At 48.9% G+C, this 16,377-nt stretch overlaps 1 protein-coding gene across 2 annotated transcripts in view; it reads right to left on the bottom strand.

Annotated features, from left to right (window-relative positions):
- Positions 1 to 10,075: 10,075 nt before the first annotated feature.
- USP10 (ubiquitin specific peptidase 10) overlaps positions 10,076 to 16,377 on the bottom strand; it is an 80,891-nt gene continuing 74,589 nt past the window's right edge. For both annotated transcript variants that reach the window (XM_031002658.3, XM_055366691.2), the window contains exons 13-14: positions 15,246 to 15,311; positions 10,076 to 11,103 (exon numbers count right to left, since the gene is read on the bottom strand). In XM_031002658.3, the coding sequence (XP_030858518.2) occupies positions 10,916 to 11,103; positions 15,246 to 15,311 (254 nt within the window). In that variant the 3' untranslated portion in view covers positions 10,076 to 10,915. The remainder of the gene's footprint in view (positions 11,104 to 15,245; positions 15,312 to 16,377) is intronic.

Genomic DNA, 16,377 nt, shown 5'->3' with positions numbered 1-16,377 from the left:
CCGTCGAGAGCTCATCATTTCCGTGAAAAAGGTGCCGGGCCCAGCCCGTCCCTGTTGCTCCATCAGCCGCAAACCTGCCTCAGGATGTCAACAACTGGGCAGCGTCCAGAGACCCAGGGGCTCATCTGCTCAGTGGGCCAGTGGGTCAGTCTCGAGGAGCTGACCGTGGTTTGTGCTTGTGTTCCATGCACGACCTGACTCAGTCTAGTCCAGGGCAAAACTGGGCTGGAGGAACGCCCTGGCCAGACGCTGCCGAAGATGTTTTGCTGTGGCTGCCACTCCTTGGAGAAAAAGCAAATTTGGAAGCTTTGACCCAAGAGGTGGAATGGCTGCTTATTTATTCTCATTTTCTCTCTTTTTTTTTTTTTTTTGAGATGGAGTCTCACTCTGTCGCCCAGGCTGGAGTGCAGTGGCGCAATCTCAGCTCACTGCAACCTCAGCCTCCCAGGTTCAAGAGATTTTCCTGCCTCAGCCACTAGAGTAGCTGGGATTACAGGCGCATGCCACCACTCCTGGCTAATTTTTGTATTTTTCGTAGAGACGGGGGTTTCACCATGTTGGCCAGGCTGGTCTTGAACTCCTGACCTCAGATGATCCACCTGCCTCGGCCTCCCAAAGTGCTGGGATTACAGGCGTAATGAGGCTCGGCCTTATTTTCTTTCGGTGAATTTTATTTTCTCTTTGGCTCATATTAATATACTGTCACCATGAGAATTAACGAGACCAGAATGCTGAAACAGATTTGGCTTCAGGAGGAAAAGACTCCGAAGTCAAAGTCAAGGTGGGTTTGCTGTGTAACCTTCAGGCACTGAAGACCTGAGCCATACAGCTTGTGAACGTCAGACGGGCTTTCAAGCCGCATAGAAGACATCTTCACGTTTCCAAAATGAATTTCTAAAATGCAAACCATATCTCAACACCGAAACCTTCAGAATTCCAGGGTAAACTCTGCTTTAAATGTAAATTGCAGAAAAGAAATAGAGACCCACTCCCAGCAGAGATGACAGGGCTAGGGTTGAGGACGCTGATTTCAGGGGCTGGTAATGACCAAGAGCAGCCTAGCATCGTGGCCTGGCCATCGCCACAGGGCTGTCTCCCTGGAAAGATGAGGCCAAAACAAAGCCACCCCCACGCCCTCCACCTCCCTGCTCATTCCCTCTCACTCTCCCCTCTCTTCTCAGTTGCTTCTCCCCTCTACATTTTCCTTTTATTACTGTTTTTAACGTTTGTTGTTTTTTTTTTAGTAGAGACAAAGTCTCATTATTTCACCCAGGCTGGTGTCAAACTCCTGGACTCAAATGATCCTCCTGCCCTGGGCTCCCAGAGTGTTGGGATTACAAGCGTGAGCCGCCTGCCTAGCTCACATTTTCCTTCTCCTGACCTTCTCTTCCATTTCCTTTACCTGCTTAGCCTCACCCTTTCCATCCCCTAACTGGCCTCAATACAGAGTCAAAGCATACTTTCAGTTGTTTGCTGTATTTACCAAATGAAGTGTGTGTTTTCTTCTCAGTTATAAACGTGGGTGGGTTGAAGCTTTATCGTTCTATTCCTTTGCAAACAAATCTTAGGTTGCTCCAAATCTGAGGTTGGATGCCGGCTTTGAATGGTTCTTCTTGTGCACTAGTGACTGTGAGTATTTTTTAAAGTCCCTTTGTAGATGGAAAGGAGGGGACTTCCAGGAAAGCAGAGGGAATGCACATGCAGCCAGCTCTGGAGGACGTGTCTGAGTAAAAGGAAGACAGCAGAGGGAAAGGCTTCCTAGCTCCTCTGGGATAACTGGCTCTGGAACAGTCTTCACCTGGTTGCCCAATACCCTCGTGCTGTTTTTCGGTGGGAACTTAGGAGTGAACGTCTGTCTACCCTGGTGGTCCCTGACCAGACAGGACACACTATCTCAGTGCTGAACTAGCACTGTCTGGCTTGATCAGAGTACCCAGAGGGTTGGGATTCTAACGAGGGATGGGGCAGGCAGGGGCACAGGTCCAGGTAGGCGCGTGACCAAGGTCCCGAAGGCTGGCTGCCCAGAATTGAGGCCCCAGCCCCAGGCCCTCCTGGGTGCTCCCTAACGGCCTGCTCTGCCAGGGCTCCCTGGTGTGCTTCCTGCCCAGGAGGGCACAACCAGCGGGCAGCTATGGTCATCACTCACGTGCACCTGTGGGCCCACTGCTGAGGGTCCCTGTTCAGACCTCACTGGGCGTGGTGTTGCATCTGCCAGAGTGGACGCTGCGATGTCAGGCAGGTGGTACATTCACTGGGCATGGACTGCAGCCCCTCCTCCCCCAGGCATGGCAGGGGCCCTCTGAGGAGTGCCAGGGCCACCGTGACTGAGCATCAGCTGTGCTAATGGATCACACCTGCTACCTTGCTTACTCCTGCCCCTGGGCCTAGGTGACAGGGCCTAGGTGACAGTGCCACTCCCAGCCACTACCCAGAGGAGGCACTGGACCACCTGTCCAAGGCCATGTGGCTGGTTCACAGCAGGTGAGGATGGAATGCAGGCACCCGACTATTTAATCATTGTGCTACTTTGCTCTTTTTTTTTTTTTTTTTTGCTTTAATGCTGCAAGCACTGAGGCATCATGCACATCTTTCTCCTTCTGTTCCTCTGCAATATCCACTGGGCTCTGTCTGCCATTCCAGTTTACTCCTAAGCACCAGTGATGACCTCGTCAAGCAGGGTGGGCTGCAGGGAGTGGACACCGGGTATGAAAGGGTGTGAACACCTGCCTGCAGCACAGAGGAGGGGCCCCAAGCATAGGTGCTGGGCAGGTGCCAAGTCCCCAGCTGCACAATGTAGACAGAAACTATGCATGGGCTTGGCAGAGGACCAAATGCCTGGCAAAAGCTCAGCAGCAGCCCTGGCCCGCAGAAAGTCCTGTGTGTTTGCTGTTAATCTCTCTCAAATGAAAGGTGCCAAACCTGTAGCCAGAGGAGGAAGTGTCCTGGAGAGGGGATGGAGGCAGGAAAGCTGGAGGGAGGTGCTGGTGGGGGAGGCCCACAGGAACACCCTAAGGTAGCCACTGAGGGTGCTGCTGTGGGCTGCTGGTCCCCTGTAGCTCAACATCTGATTTCCATGGACACACTCCAGGTCTCAGACCCTAGCCTCAGAAGCAGGCCCGGCTGCACCCTTCTTTCGGTCACAGCAGAGGACCCCACTGAAGACTGCACTCCGGCGCTGTGAGGTGTGGCCTCCCAGTGTGGCAGGGAGCGTTTGTAGCCACAGGAAACAGGGACATCTTCCTAGAGAGTGAACTTTACTCATTGCAAAGCTAATATACTTTTTCAAAAATATGACAATTAATTGTTTTTGGAGACCAAGTGTCACTCGGTCGCCCAGGCTGGAGTGCAGTGGCGCAATCTCACATCACTGCAACCTCTGTCTTCCGGGTTCAAGTGATTTTCCTGCCTCAGTCTCCCAAGTAGCTGGGACTACAGGTGCATGCCACCATGCCTGGCTAATTTTTGTATTTTTAGGAGAGATGGGGTTTCATCATGTTGGCCAGGCTGGTCTCCAACTCCTGAGTTCAGGCAGTCAGCCTGCCTCAGCCACCCAAAGTGCGGGGATTACAGGCATGAGCCACCACAAAGCCAAAAATATGACACATTTTATGTCACTGTATTAGCCCTAAGGGGGCACCGCTCACCTGCCAGGATGCCAAGGGTGCATATTTCAATGGAAAATTGAGGCACTGACTTCTCTCTGCAGAGCCCAGGAGTAAACTGTGTGTGATAAAATAAGACAAGAATGTCAGGGTCTCTTGCCAGCCCCACGGGTATCAGAAGCTCTACTTTAAGCAGCAATAAATAAGTGGTTACCTGTGCAGAGAGGGACAGACAGGTCAGCTGCGCTGAGTCCCAGACCTGTGCCTTCTGATGGAAACAGGAGGAATGAAGCAGAGACGGGGTCCTCAGATCTGGAAGTCAATCAGCACCTTACAGAGAGGCTTTCAGTCTTTTGAAGCAGAGGAAGAATTTTTTTGTTAAATCAAATGGAGAATACCATCATACTCAGAAAATAGGCAAAAATAATTGCTTTCTTTGAAGGACACGTGGGAAGTCCAAGGTCAGGTTTATTAGACCCAACCCAAGAAAGCCAAGGCTATACCTCGAAAACCAGGGCATGTGGCCTGATCCCATGAACCAAAACACACTCCAGAGGGGTTGTTAAAAAAACAAAACCAAATAATAGGGGAAAAAGAAAGAAAAAAGACACAGTTAGATTTTGTCTAGTTCTCAAATGTGCCAACAACACAGGCACCCCTCAGAAATTTCCTATCAGGGGACTTTTCAAATACACAAACACAACTGAGCAGTGTATCGGCTTGAAACAGGCAGCATAAATGAAGCTACTCTAATGTTTTCGTTATTAGAAAATCAAACAATAAACACTTTCCCCCAAAACAGAGCAAGAACTTAAACGGGAGTCTATGAGAAAATGAAAGTGATAAAAGTTTTTATAGGCCGTCCACGGTGGCTCACACCTGTGATCCCAGCACTTTGGGAATTCGAGGTGGGTGGATCCCTTGAGGCCAGGTGTTCAAGACCATCCTGGCCAACATGGTGAAACCCTATCTCTACTAACAATACAAAAATTAGCTGGGTGTGGTGGCGTGCACCTCTAATCCCGGCTACTAGGGAGGCTGAGGAGGGAGAATCGCTTGAACCCGGTAGGCGGAGGTTGCAGTGAGCCAAGACCACACCACCGCACTCCAGCCTGGGCTACAGAGTGGGACTCTGTCAAAAAAAAAAAAAAATTATAGAAAATATCTTAAGCATATCACTGTGTGAAATCCTAGAGTCAAAATAAAATAGTTTGCAAATCCCACAGCAGCAAGCACTGTGTAAACTCCCTTTACTGAAAATACAGCACAGAACAGTGATTTCCAGGTTTGCTTACTTGCCAGTTGTTTCCAAGGAAGGGCCACTTGACAAAATACTACTGTCTTCAGCAAATCAGTGCCTAGCAAATGACCCCGTATCCTGACCACAGAACAACAGGAGACACGACTAAATCTGTGAAACAAAATGCATGTACGACCAAGAAGCAAACGTACAATTTAAGTCCCACTGGAAAAAATGTACACTTGCTCATTAAAATGATGTAACATGTCTTATTGAGGTGGGGGATGAGGAAAGGGAGGGAAACAATCAGAAAAGAGAATGAAGCATTTGGTCACTAGTTCATAAAGGAACATCACCATGAGGTAAAGCCAGCAGATGCCATCGGGTGCATTTCATTTTCGAGCAAGTTAATTTTTCCCCAAAAGGTGTAAATAAGATGGGAACGGCCAGTCTAAAAGATGAATAACACTAAAACAAACAAACAAACAAACAAATAAAAACAACAACAAAAAAACCCAATTCCTAGGAAGCCAGAGAAAATGTCTGAAGAAGGCAGAACAGTGTCTGCTCGGTGACTTTCGCTATGACTGATTTTAAAGGAAAAACATGCCGGGCGCATTGGCTCATGCCTGTAATTCCAGCACTTTGGGAGGCCGAGGTGCATGGATCACGAGGTCGGGAGTTCAAGACCAGTCTGGCCAACATGGCGAAACCCCGTCTCTACCAAAAATACAAAAATTATCTGGGTGTGGTGGCAGGTGCCTGTAATCCCAGCTACTCGAGAGGCTGAGGTAGGAGAATCACTTGAACCCAGGAGGTGAAGGTTGCGGTGAGTTGAGATTATGCCATTGTACTCCAGCCTGGACAACAAGAGCAAGACTCTGTCTCAGAGAAAACAAAAAAACAAACGAACAAACAAAAAAACAATAAAATAAAGGAAACACAAAACACTTCGTGTAGAGTTGACTATTACCACTTGGCCTTGCTAGACACGGATTTTAAAAACACTAACATTTTGGTCTAATCTCTTTTAAGTCCACTGACCCTCAGGAAATTGGTATAGAGATACTGTCTTCACTAGGCTCAGTCAAGATATTTTTCATTCTTGAGCCAGAGAAGTACCAGAAAAACTGTGAGTCTTCTGTCTCTTGCTGTTTTTAGTTCTTTTGATGCACTCAGCACTTCCAAAGAGAAATGAAGCCAAGAGACTGCTGTGTCCACACTGCCACAACTTGCTCATCATTGACTCATGAACGTGAGTTGGCTGTACAATACTAGCTCACTGGTTTATTGGGTTATTTCCCATAGTTCAAAAGCCACTGACTTGGACTATGCTTGTCACTTTGTAACCAGTTGGCCTGGTCAAGTATAAGCAGTCTATGACAGCAATAATCAGAAACGTCACCAAATAAAAGACATTCTAAGATGATGCCTTTGCTGACTGCAAAGTTCCTGCTCACGTTGCCCACACATTAGACTAGGATGGTATGACCAATGACATCAAGCAGTGAAAGCAGGGGCTGGGCACGGTGGCTCACGCCTGTAATCCCAGCATGTTGGGAGGCCGAGGCAGGTGGATCACCTGAGGTCAGGAGTTCGAGACAAGCTTGACCAACATGGTGAAACGTCGTCTCTACTAAAAATACAAAATTAGCCGGGTGTGGTGGCACATGCAGAACAATCACTTGAACCTGGGTGGTGGAGGTTGCGGTGACCTGAGATCGCACCGCTGCACTCCAGCCTGGGCAACGAGGGCAAAACTCCATCTCAAAAAAAAAAAAAAAAAGAGTGAGAGAGAAATGAAAGCAGAATGCCACTGTGAACCACTTGGGCAGCTGAACCATAGTTACACCAATGGAGGCCAGAATGACCTCCATTCTCCATCCTGCCTCAAACACACAGGGGCTTGCACTTTCTTGGCTAGTGGACAAATAACATACCAACCAGGTAAACTTCATGACATCTTCCCTGTAAGAGAACTTCCAAGTCTTGTTGTCAACAACTGACAAATGCGAGGAAAATCTCCCTATAACATACTAAAAATGTAACCATTCACTGATTTAAATGCCACCTACAAAGGCATGTTAAATGATAATGAAGGAAAATCACTAAGTCTGTAGCCTCAGCACCAAGGTTAATGAGCAAAGTTCCCGAAGTAAATAACCTAAAGTTAGGAAACCGTACTATGAAACTTACAAAAACATTAAATGTTGCAACATAAAATAGAAACGTTGTACGTTAGGGTTCTCTAGAGGGACAGAACCTATAGGTAAATGTATATATAAAGGGAGTTTATTAAGGAGTATTGACTTACAAGAAGGGGTCCCACAGTAGGCCGTCTGCAGGCTGAGGAGCAAGGAAGCTAATCCAAGTCCCAAAACTGAAGAACTTGGAGTCCGATGTTCAAGGGCAGGAAGCATCCAGCACAGGAGAAAGATGGAGGCCACAAGACTAGTCTAGTCTTTCCACATTCTCCTGCCTGCTTTTATTCCGGCCACGCTGGCAGCTGATTAGATGGTGCCCACCCAGACTGAGGGTGGGTCTGCCTCTCCCAGCCCACTGACACAAATGTTAATCTCCTTTGGCAACACCCTCACAGACACACCCAGAAACAATACTTTGCATCCTTCAATCCAATCAAGTTGACACTCCATATTAACCATCACAAGTTGAGTGCAAAATCTCAAGAACAGCTAACAGGGACAGACCCAAAATTCACCGGGACCCTAGAAAATGTCTGGATTTGCCAGAATCACCTAATTCTGTATCCCTGGGCCAATTATTCACTTGAGGGACCATATTCTGCCCCGCTCTGGGCTTCCCTGTCTGTGGCTGGGTGTGTGCTGATCCTGCCTGAGCAAAACAAAACTTGGGCAGCCGCCACACGTTCATCACGAATACAGCCTCAGGAGTCAGGCGGCATGAGATTATGGGCTCCGTTTGTGTCCCCCCCCCAGTATTCATCTTTGAAGCCTGAACCCCCGGTGGAATACTAGGAAGTGGGGCCTTTTAGGTGTGGATGAAATCACAAAGGTGGAGGCCCACAGTGGGATGAGTGTCCTTGTAAGAGAAACAGACCAGGGCTCACCACTCTGCCCTGTGAAGACATAGTGAGAAAGTGGCTGTCTCCAAGCCAAGAAGCAGGCCTTCCCCAGACAGGTCTGCTGGCATCTGCTCTTGGACTTCTAGCCTCTAGAACTGTGAGAAATAAATGTTTGTTGTCTAAGCCACTCAGACTATGGTATTTTTGTTCTAACAGCCCAAAACAACACAGGGGTTTTGCAGGCTGTCTAGCTAGCACTAGCTTGCATCTTTCTATCAGCATAGATGGGTTAACAGAGAAGCCCTTTGCTGCCTGCCAGGGAGTTGAATTTAAAAAGGCCAGGTACACCAGACAGGGCAGCACCCCTCAGAGCAGATGTTATTGCCAGCTGTCACTGGCAGACCAAGATACGGCAACGTCCCATTGGAGAGAATCTCTAGCCACTCTTCAAAGGGACTGGGGAACTTTCAAAGGCAATTTTAGAGCACAATCATTTCCAACATATTTTGAGGTTGACAAAATATGTATCTTAGCAAATGAAAGATGATAGAGAAACCACTGAACGGTATCTGAGAGAAACCTTCTATCTGCATATACAGGACAGCTTTTAAGATTCAGAAGCAGGTTGGTGGACCTAGTAACCGCATGCTTTGTCTGGCCTCTCGTTCCAGCTTCGGTGAAAAGGTTTTCCTAGATCGGAGGGCCCCTTTCCAGAGAGGACACTCAATCTCATACACATGGGACACGGCAGTGACAAAGTCACTTTATACTGCATAGGGTGAATGATCAACACCAGTCGTAGAGGCTGGGGGCAGAGTGAGGATGAATAAGCCATCAAGGACAGAGGGCCAGAGCTGGGTCAAGCATCACAACGGACACATTCAGCCAAGTGCTTCAGGATGGGGTTTTATCTTTTTGCTGACTTATTGCTGCTGGTGTGGGTGGTTGCCCCAAAGTTAATCTGGCTTCCATGGGAACTGTACATTATTTTAATGAGAAGCTAATTATAATATTGCGTCCAGAGTTGGTTCCTTCCGGTGGGTTCATGGTCTCACTGACTTCAAGAATGGAGCCGTGGACCTTCACAGTGAGTGTTACAGCTCTTAAAAAAGGCACAGACCCAAAGAGTGAGCAGCAGCAAGATTTATTGTGAAGAGCAAAAGAACAAAGCTTCCACTGTGGAAGGGGACCGGAACAGGTTGCCACCGCTGGCTGGGGCGGCCAGCTTTTATTCCCTTATTTGTCCCCTCCCATGTTCTGTTTTTGTCCTAACAGAGTGCTCTTTTTTCAGTCCTCCCTGTGATTGGCTACTTTTAGACTCCTGCTGATTGGTGCGTTTTAAGAACCGATTGGTGCATTTTACAAACCACTTGCTAGCTACAGAGTGCTGATTGGTGCGTTTTACAATCCTAGCTACAAAGTGCTGACTGGTGTGTTTTACAATCCTCTTAGAAGACCGAAAAGTTCTCCAAGTCCCCACTTGACCCAGGAAGTCCAGCTGGCTTCACCTCTCAATATGAGTTATAATTCAGCCAAGCAAATCAGAATAGAATTACAAAGGGTAAGTAGGTTAGACGGACAACACTTGTACAGTAAGTTTAGTAAGCTCTGAACCCCAGATGGCACCAGGCTACAATCAGAAACACCAGATGGTAAGAGCAAGAACTTGAGAGAAAGGCTCAGACCACGTTAAAACCCCTTCTCTGTAGATCTCAGGACACCACAATCAATCATCCACACAGGGCCAGAAGCCGGGGCACAGGCACCCTTGCATGTGACATCCCTCTCTCCATGTCTTCCGTCTCAGAAGGCTTCCTTCCCACTACTGAGGGTGGCGTCTAGAGGCACCGCTCAGCCGCCCCAGTGGCACTCAATTGAAGAGCGTTTAGCCTTGATCTACAGCAACTATTTTGGTGATACTGAAAATGCTGGGCTATAGAAACAAGGGATGAGGAGGGGAAGGGGAGAAAACCTCCTCCTTTCTGCCAATCGAAGAGTCAAACATTTCGTTTACCCAAATCACTAATCCATTTGAAAATACTAAACAAGCATAACCTGAGTGGTGGTTCAGCTTCCACAAACACGTTGAGCTGATAGAAGGGCAGATTTTAATTCTGGAGGCAAACTCATGCCCCCATGAATTTCAGTTACCCAAAAAGGCATTTGCATTCAAAGAAACATGCACACACCTTTAAACCAACTTTGTGATTTTTATTGATGGGCGACAACTTTATACTCCTAGATATCACTAAACTGTGTACAATTAAGGACGCAGCATTAGAGAAGAGCAGACAGCAGAATTAAACAGAGCAGACTGAAGGAGAGATCTTCATTATTTGCCCATTTTTCATTATGTGTACACAGAAGCATGAATGCAATTTGAAATCTTTTAATGGCAATAAAGTTACAATCACCCATCTATGTAGACTAACATTTTAACTCCAAATATTTGATCTGCAATGTGTACGTAAGCAGTTTCTCTCAGTACAATTATTAAAATTTTTCCTGTTAGGAACCAGCAACTTATTTTTTATGTTTATTTTTCTTTTGAAGTAAGAACTAGTTCTTCTTTGATAACTGGCTCATTTTTATCATTTATCAAAAACTAAAGGGTAGGGAAGAAAAGTGTGATGGATTAAAAAATTTCTTTTTTAAGGAAAGATAAAATTCATTTTCACAAATTTACAAGTGTTGTTGCTGGTGCAGGATTTATTCTACTAAGCAATGAGACTGGGGATCAAATCCACTTTCTTATCTCAGGAATCAGCATTACTTCAGAAATATGGGTTTTTGTGTATTTTCTAAAATCAAGCAACAGTCTGTTTCAACCAAATGATTTTGATTTGGAAGTTAGAGTCAACAGAAGCTATGTTGTGCACGAACCCCAAGGCATCTCCTTTTCATTCTAGCCCATTTTTGCAAAGGGAGAAAGAGTTTCTCTCTAAAGAGCCACTAAAGAGAGGCGGGAAGTGAGTGTGAGGTGGTGTCCTATGAAGCGGGCACTGGGCGCACACACAGCGCACACAGGGTTTACAGCAGGTCCACTCGGCGGTAATACAGGAGGTAGGCTGTGCGTTCAGCAGTTGGTTTCACCACCTGGTACTGGTTGATCACCTTGACTGTCTGGTCATCGATGCGCAGCCAGCCATTCAGACCGATCTGGAAGACGTCTGTAGTGTAATGGCCGCCCGTCGCACTGTTGCCGTGATGGTAGACCACTGGAAGAGAGCCCGGCAGGCAGCAGAGTGAGAACAGCACTGCACACGAATCATTACAGGTCTCCGCCGACCTCCCTCCAGGGATGCATCCCATGTGTAAAACCCTCTCCAAAGCAGGTGGGACAGAGACATGTCATCACACAAACCAATGCTATTTCAACTCAAACACGCAGGCAATCCATAATAAAAACTTTTCTATAACTGCAAGGTAAGGGTAAGTCAGATAGGTACACGTGTGCATGTACGCATACTAACCACATATTTAAAATGTCCCATGCCTCACAAAGACACTCCTACACAGCCATCAGCTGTACAGGCCTACAGACCTGGCTCATGCCCTTGGATGTGGCTGACTCTACTTCTAGACTGTCCTGAAGAGATTATCTGAATCTTGGACAGAGATTATGATGTCATTTCTAACAGTGAAAAAATGGAAAACCTTAATGGCCACTAGAAGAAATGACTGATGAGTAAATTATATTAAAATAACACAATTTATTTTTTCGTGGAATAGATTAAGAATGGTGATGCGGGAATATGCTTATGGTATATTAAACAAGAAAACAAGGTCCTTAGGCCTTCTGTGGCCCATCTATCCTAAAGACACGGGACACAATCTCCCGCTGCCGGCCCACATGGCAGGAGGGACCCTGGGACTGCTAACCACGGTCGCTTGAGCGTGGAGCTGTGGTGGGGCACTGCGGAGATGGTGCTGGTAGTCACATGTTTGCCTTTAAAAAAAATTACCCATTTTTCTATGTTTTAACAGAACAAAACACACACACACACACACACACACAGTTATTTACTTAAAAAAAAAAATCCTATAACCAAGAAGCCTTAGTCAAAGGCCTAAAAAAAAAAAATCTGTAGAAGATGTCATGAAAACACTAAGACAGCCACAGAACACATCCTCCACTTCCATGGAGCAGAGGGGCACAGGTCTGCCTGGCCAGCAGCAGACACCAGCCTCGGAAAGGCGGCTGTCCGGCAGCATTCCGGGGGGAATGACAGGGCAGCCTGCTAAGCTGCGTCCACCGGCAGTGGCACAAAAGAACAGGAACCAGGAGAGGTGCCAGACTTGGCTGGTAGGGAATTTCAGCACTAAAACAAGACCAAACATCACCAGGTTCTAGTCGCAGTTGTCACGTGGAGGGGCTAAATGACAGCAGGAGGCCTCAGTCCTCTCTGGGCCAGGGACCTTGGCTGGCTAGAGGACAGTGCTTATGACTGAGGCCACCAGTCAGACTCCTGGGCTCTGCACAAAGAAATCCTCTGTGCAGGGACCCTGGAGGAGACTGAACAGCATAGGGACAGCAAGACTGTGGGGCCCGTACTTCAGAGAGCCAGGGACACAGCCAATCCAAGGGCATAGCTTCATCCCGTACTGCACAATTCACAGCCATCCTGTGAAAGGGCAGGAAGCACCCATGACAGCAGCATGTCCCCTGGATCCCAAGTTCACTTTGAGACTTCTGTCCTAGATCTTCACCTCACAGACCTAACTGACTGGGCTAAGAGTTTTGCTTCAAAGCGACCATCAGTAGAATTTGCAGGGCCTGGGGGTTTTACTAACTTGTCTTTCCCACAAGACATCTCCATTCTAAAATTTCAAGGGGGACTGCATGTCACCATTCTAGTTTCATAAGCAGCAGCCCAGTTAACTACCCTGGGCTGAGCCGTGTGTCACTCACACCTGCAAGCCCCCCTGACAGGAGCGCTGAGAACCGCCTGAAAAGCTTGTGCGCGAGATTGCTTCTCCCAGGCCCCATAATCACAGCAGTTCTTAAAAAGTGTTCCTTTGCTCATTCTACAGGTAATTCTAACCAGTCCAGTGACCTCATTTCCAAAATCAGAATAGGCTTCCAGCCTGGCCAAAAGGACGAAACTTCGTCTCTATTCAAAATACAAAAATTAGCTGGATGTGGTGGTGCACAGCTGTAATCCCAGCTACTCGGGAGGCTGAGGCACAAGAATCACTTGAACCTGGGAGGCAGAGGTTGCAGTGAATGGAGATTGTGCCACTGCACTCCAGCCTGGGCGACAGAGCAAAACTCTATCTCAAAAAAATAATGGGTTAGGGGATGAGGATTCAGGAGGGCAGGGGAGAGCAACCCAGGCCCAGGTCCCAGGGCGAGGCAGGCTGCAGAGTCGGGGAGGGGTGTGTGTGCTCACACTGGGGCCCTGACCAGGAGACGAGCAATCCCTAGCCCCTGCCCCTGCCCAGTGATGTCCCCACCAAGAGCCTCCAGGGGAAGAGGTGCAGGGAGAAGGCAGAGAAACTGCTGGCCACCCACTGGGACCTGGGTGCCACACTCCAAGGAGCCAGGCAGGATACTGGCTGACTGCAGAGTCTGAGGACTCAGACCTTCCATTCCAGGCAGGGGGCGGACAGGGCTGGAGACACCCACAAGCGCGTGGTGCCCATGGCTGTCCCATCTGAGGCCCAGCAAGTTGAGGAGGAATTGTGATCGGGGGGGAGAAAAGAAGAGAGTCAAAAGGAACAACGAATAGTGAGAGGAAGAGAGGGAAGCCTGGCACCTTGCAGTGTGGCTCTGGGCCTCACCCACTGGGCCCTCACCCCTGGGCCCTCACCCCTGGGTCCCCACCCCTGGGCCCTCACCCCTGGGTCCCCACCCCTGGGCCCTCACCCCTGGGTCCCCACCCCTGGGCCCTCACCCCTGGGCCCTCACCCCTGGGCCCCCACCGCTAGGCCCTCACCCCTGGGCCCCCATCCCTGGGCCCCCACCGCTAGGCCCTCACCCCTGGGCCCCCATCCCTGGGCCCCCATCCCTGGGCCCCCACCGCTAGGCCCTCACCCCTGGGCCCCCATCCCTGGGCCCCCACTGCTAGGCCCTCACCCCTGGGCCCCCATCCCTGGGCCCCCACCGCTAGGCCCTCACCCCTGGGCCCCCATCCCTGGGCCCCCACCGCTAGGCCCTCATCCCTGGGTCCCCACCCCTGGGCCCCCACCGCTAGGCCCTCACCCCTGGGCCCCCACCCCTGGGCCCCCACCGCTAGGCCCTCACCCCTGGGCCCCCACCCCTGGGCCCTCACCCCTGGGTCCCCACCCCTGGGCCCCCACCCCTGGGCCCTCACCCACTCGCCAAACTTCCTAAAACATCGGGCGTGAGCTGAGGTGGACAGGAGCTTGAAGCCCTGCTCTGCCACTGCAGGCCAGAGTGGTGAGTTTTCTTCCTTGAGTTCTGGTTCATTCTTTTATAAAATAGGGATCCCACCTCCCATCTCCTAGGACACACGTAAGGAAATGAAACAATATCTTGGCAAAAGGTTCAATACATGTGTGAAGGTCAATAAATGGCAGTGTTATGTTACGATACAAACAGGTTCACCAAAGGCCACACCAGAGGAGGGAAGACACAGAAGCTAGAAACATGTAGTAAAAACAGCCTGGGAAGCAAACGAAAGTGCGGCAAACAGCAACAATCCAAACAGGTAAAGACTCAGAGGCATAAAAGATGACGCTATAAAAGAGAAAGAAGGATAAAAGCGAAGGCAGAACGGAAAGGGAAGATGATGTGGAAGAAAAAATGATACTGCACGGAGCCTAAGCCAGGAGACAGAAGAGGTCTCAAGGCCCACCCATGAGGGAACAGGGGGTGCCATTCACCCTGTTGGGAGATTTCTCATGACTGACTGGCGGCCTGGCAGCCGAGGAGCTTGTGTAATCGGGCCCACCCTCTCAAGCAGCCCTAACAATACCTGTGGGGGAGGACGCAGGGATCACTGGCTGGGGGCGCGCTCACCCAACCTGGCTGGGTGACCAGGTGTCGTGGAAACTCCACAGCACTGTCACCCACAGGTGCCACAAGCACAGCCGGGAAAGGTCACATTCTCAAACAGCCAGCCTCGGAGCCTGAAACTCCCTCCTCTGACTCAAAGACAGAAATGTTCCCTTTGAGCAAGGTCTTCTGTTGTCTGTCCTCAGGGCCAAGATGATAATCCGTCATCTACGCAGAGTTTCAGGTAAAACTCTCACGTGACTCCCCGACTCACAAGGCCACAGGGATTCCTAAGTAGAGCATCTGGTCGCTATGCTAAGTTGCAGCAAATCTGTGCCCAGCTGTAAACCCCTTCACCAGTGTTTTAATGAAGAAGTAATGTCGTACAAATTTACTCACCTGCAAAGAGCCGATAGGTTCTGTGGCATTTAAAATTCTTATTTTTAACCCCTGGAGAAAGCAGTTCTGGAAAACAAAATATCAATGGCTTGAAGCACTTTTAGAAAGGCTCAGGGTAACAGCAGCAAAAAATGGCTAACAACATTCTCCCCAGCAAGTAAACTGCCTGTCAGACCAGGAACAAAACAACACTCTATCCCTTTAGTTGCACAAAAACTGACTCATGAAGAAAATGAGCCATGTGACGTAATAGGACACAAAATGTGCAGCCAGCTCACTAAAGAAACAGGAGCAACGGCCGAGGCTGTGGTGCTCCTGTGGGAAGCCCCTTAAAAACAGGTGCTCCACAAAATGGAAAAGAAACAAGCTGCTGACTTAAAAACAAAAACAGCTGTGAAAAATCCAAGACAAGAATTAAAATATTTTACATATGCGTCAGATCATAAAACTTCAATTACAGGCCAGGCACGGTGGCTCACGCCTGTAATCCCAGCACTTTGGGAGGCTGAGACGGGCGATCACGAGGTCAGGAGATCGAGACCATCCTGGCTAATACAGTGAAACCACGTCTCTATTAAAAATACAAAAAGTTACCCGGGCGTGGTGGCACACGGCTGTAGTCTCAGCTACTCGGGAGGCTGAGGCAGGAGAATCACTTGAACCCGGGAGGCGGAGGTTGCAGCGAGCCGAGATCACGCCACTGCACTCCAGCCTGGGTGACAGAGCAAGACTCTGTCTCGAAGAAAAAACAAACAAACAAAAAAAAACAAAACAAAACTTCAGTTACAGAACAGTAACATGATTTCTCCAAATAGGAACCAGTCTACCAGCTGCTACGAGGCGGGAGCTCCCCGCTCTTACTGTGTGCAGAAGTACCACTTACATCGACTCAAGAGTCCGTCGAAGGTGTGCTTTCGAGGCAGCCACTTACCCAATGACCTAAGTGAGGTCCTCTTGTCCCCCATTTATGTTATTTATTTATTTTTTTGAGATGGAGTCTTGCTTTGTTGCCCAGGCTGGAGTGCAGTGGCATGATCTCAGCAACCTCTGCTTCCCGGGTTCAAGCGATTCTCCTGCCTCAGCCTCCCAAGTAGCTAGGATTACAGGCACCCACCACCATGCTAGGCTAATT

Source organism: Gorilla gorilla, chromosome 18, assembly GCF_029281585.2.
Source record: "Gorilla gorilla gorilla isolate KB3781 chromosome 18, NHGRI_mGorGor1-v2.1_pri, whole genome shotgun sequence".
Lineage (NCBI taxonomy): Eukaryota > Metazoa > Chordata > Mammalia > Primates > Hominidae > Gorilla > Gorilla gorilla.
This window is presented reverse-complemented; position numbering and strand designations above follow the sequence as displayed.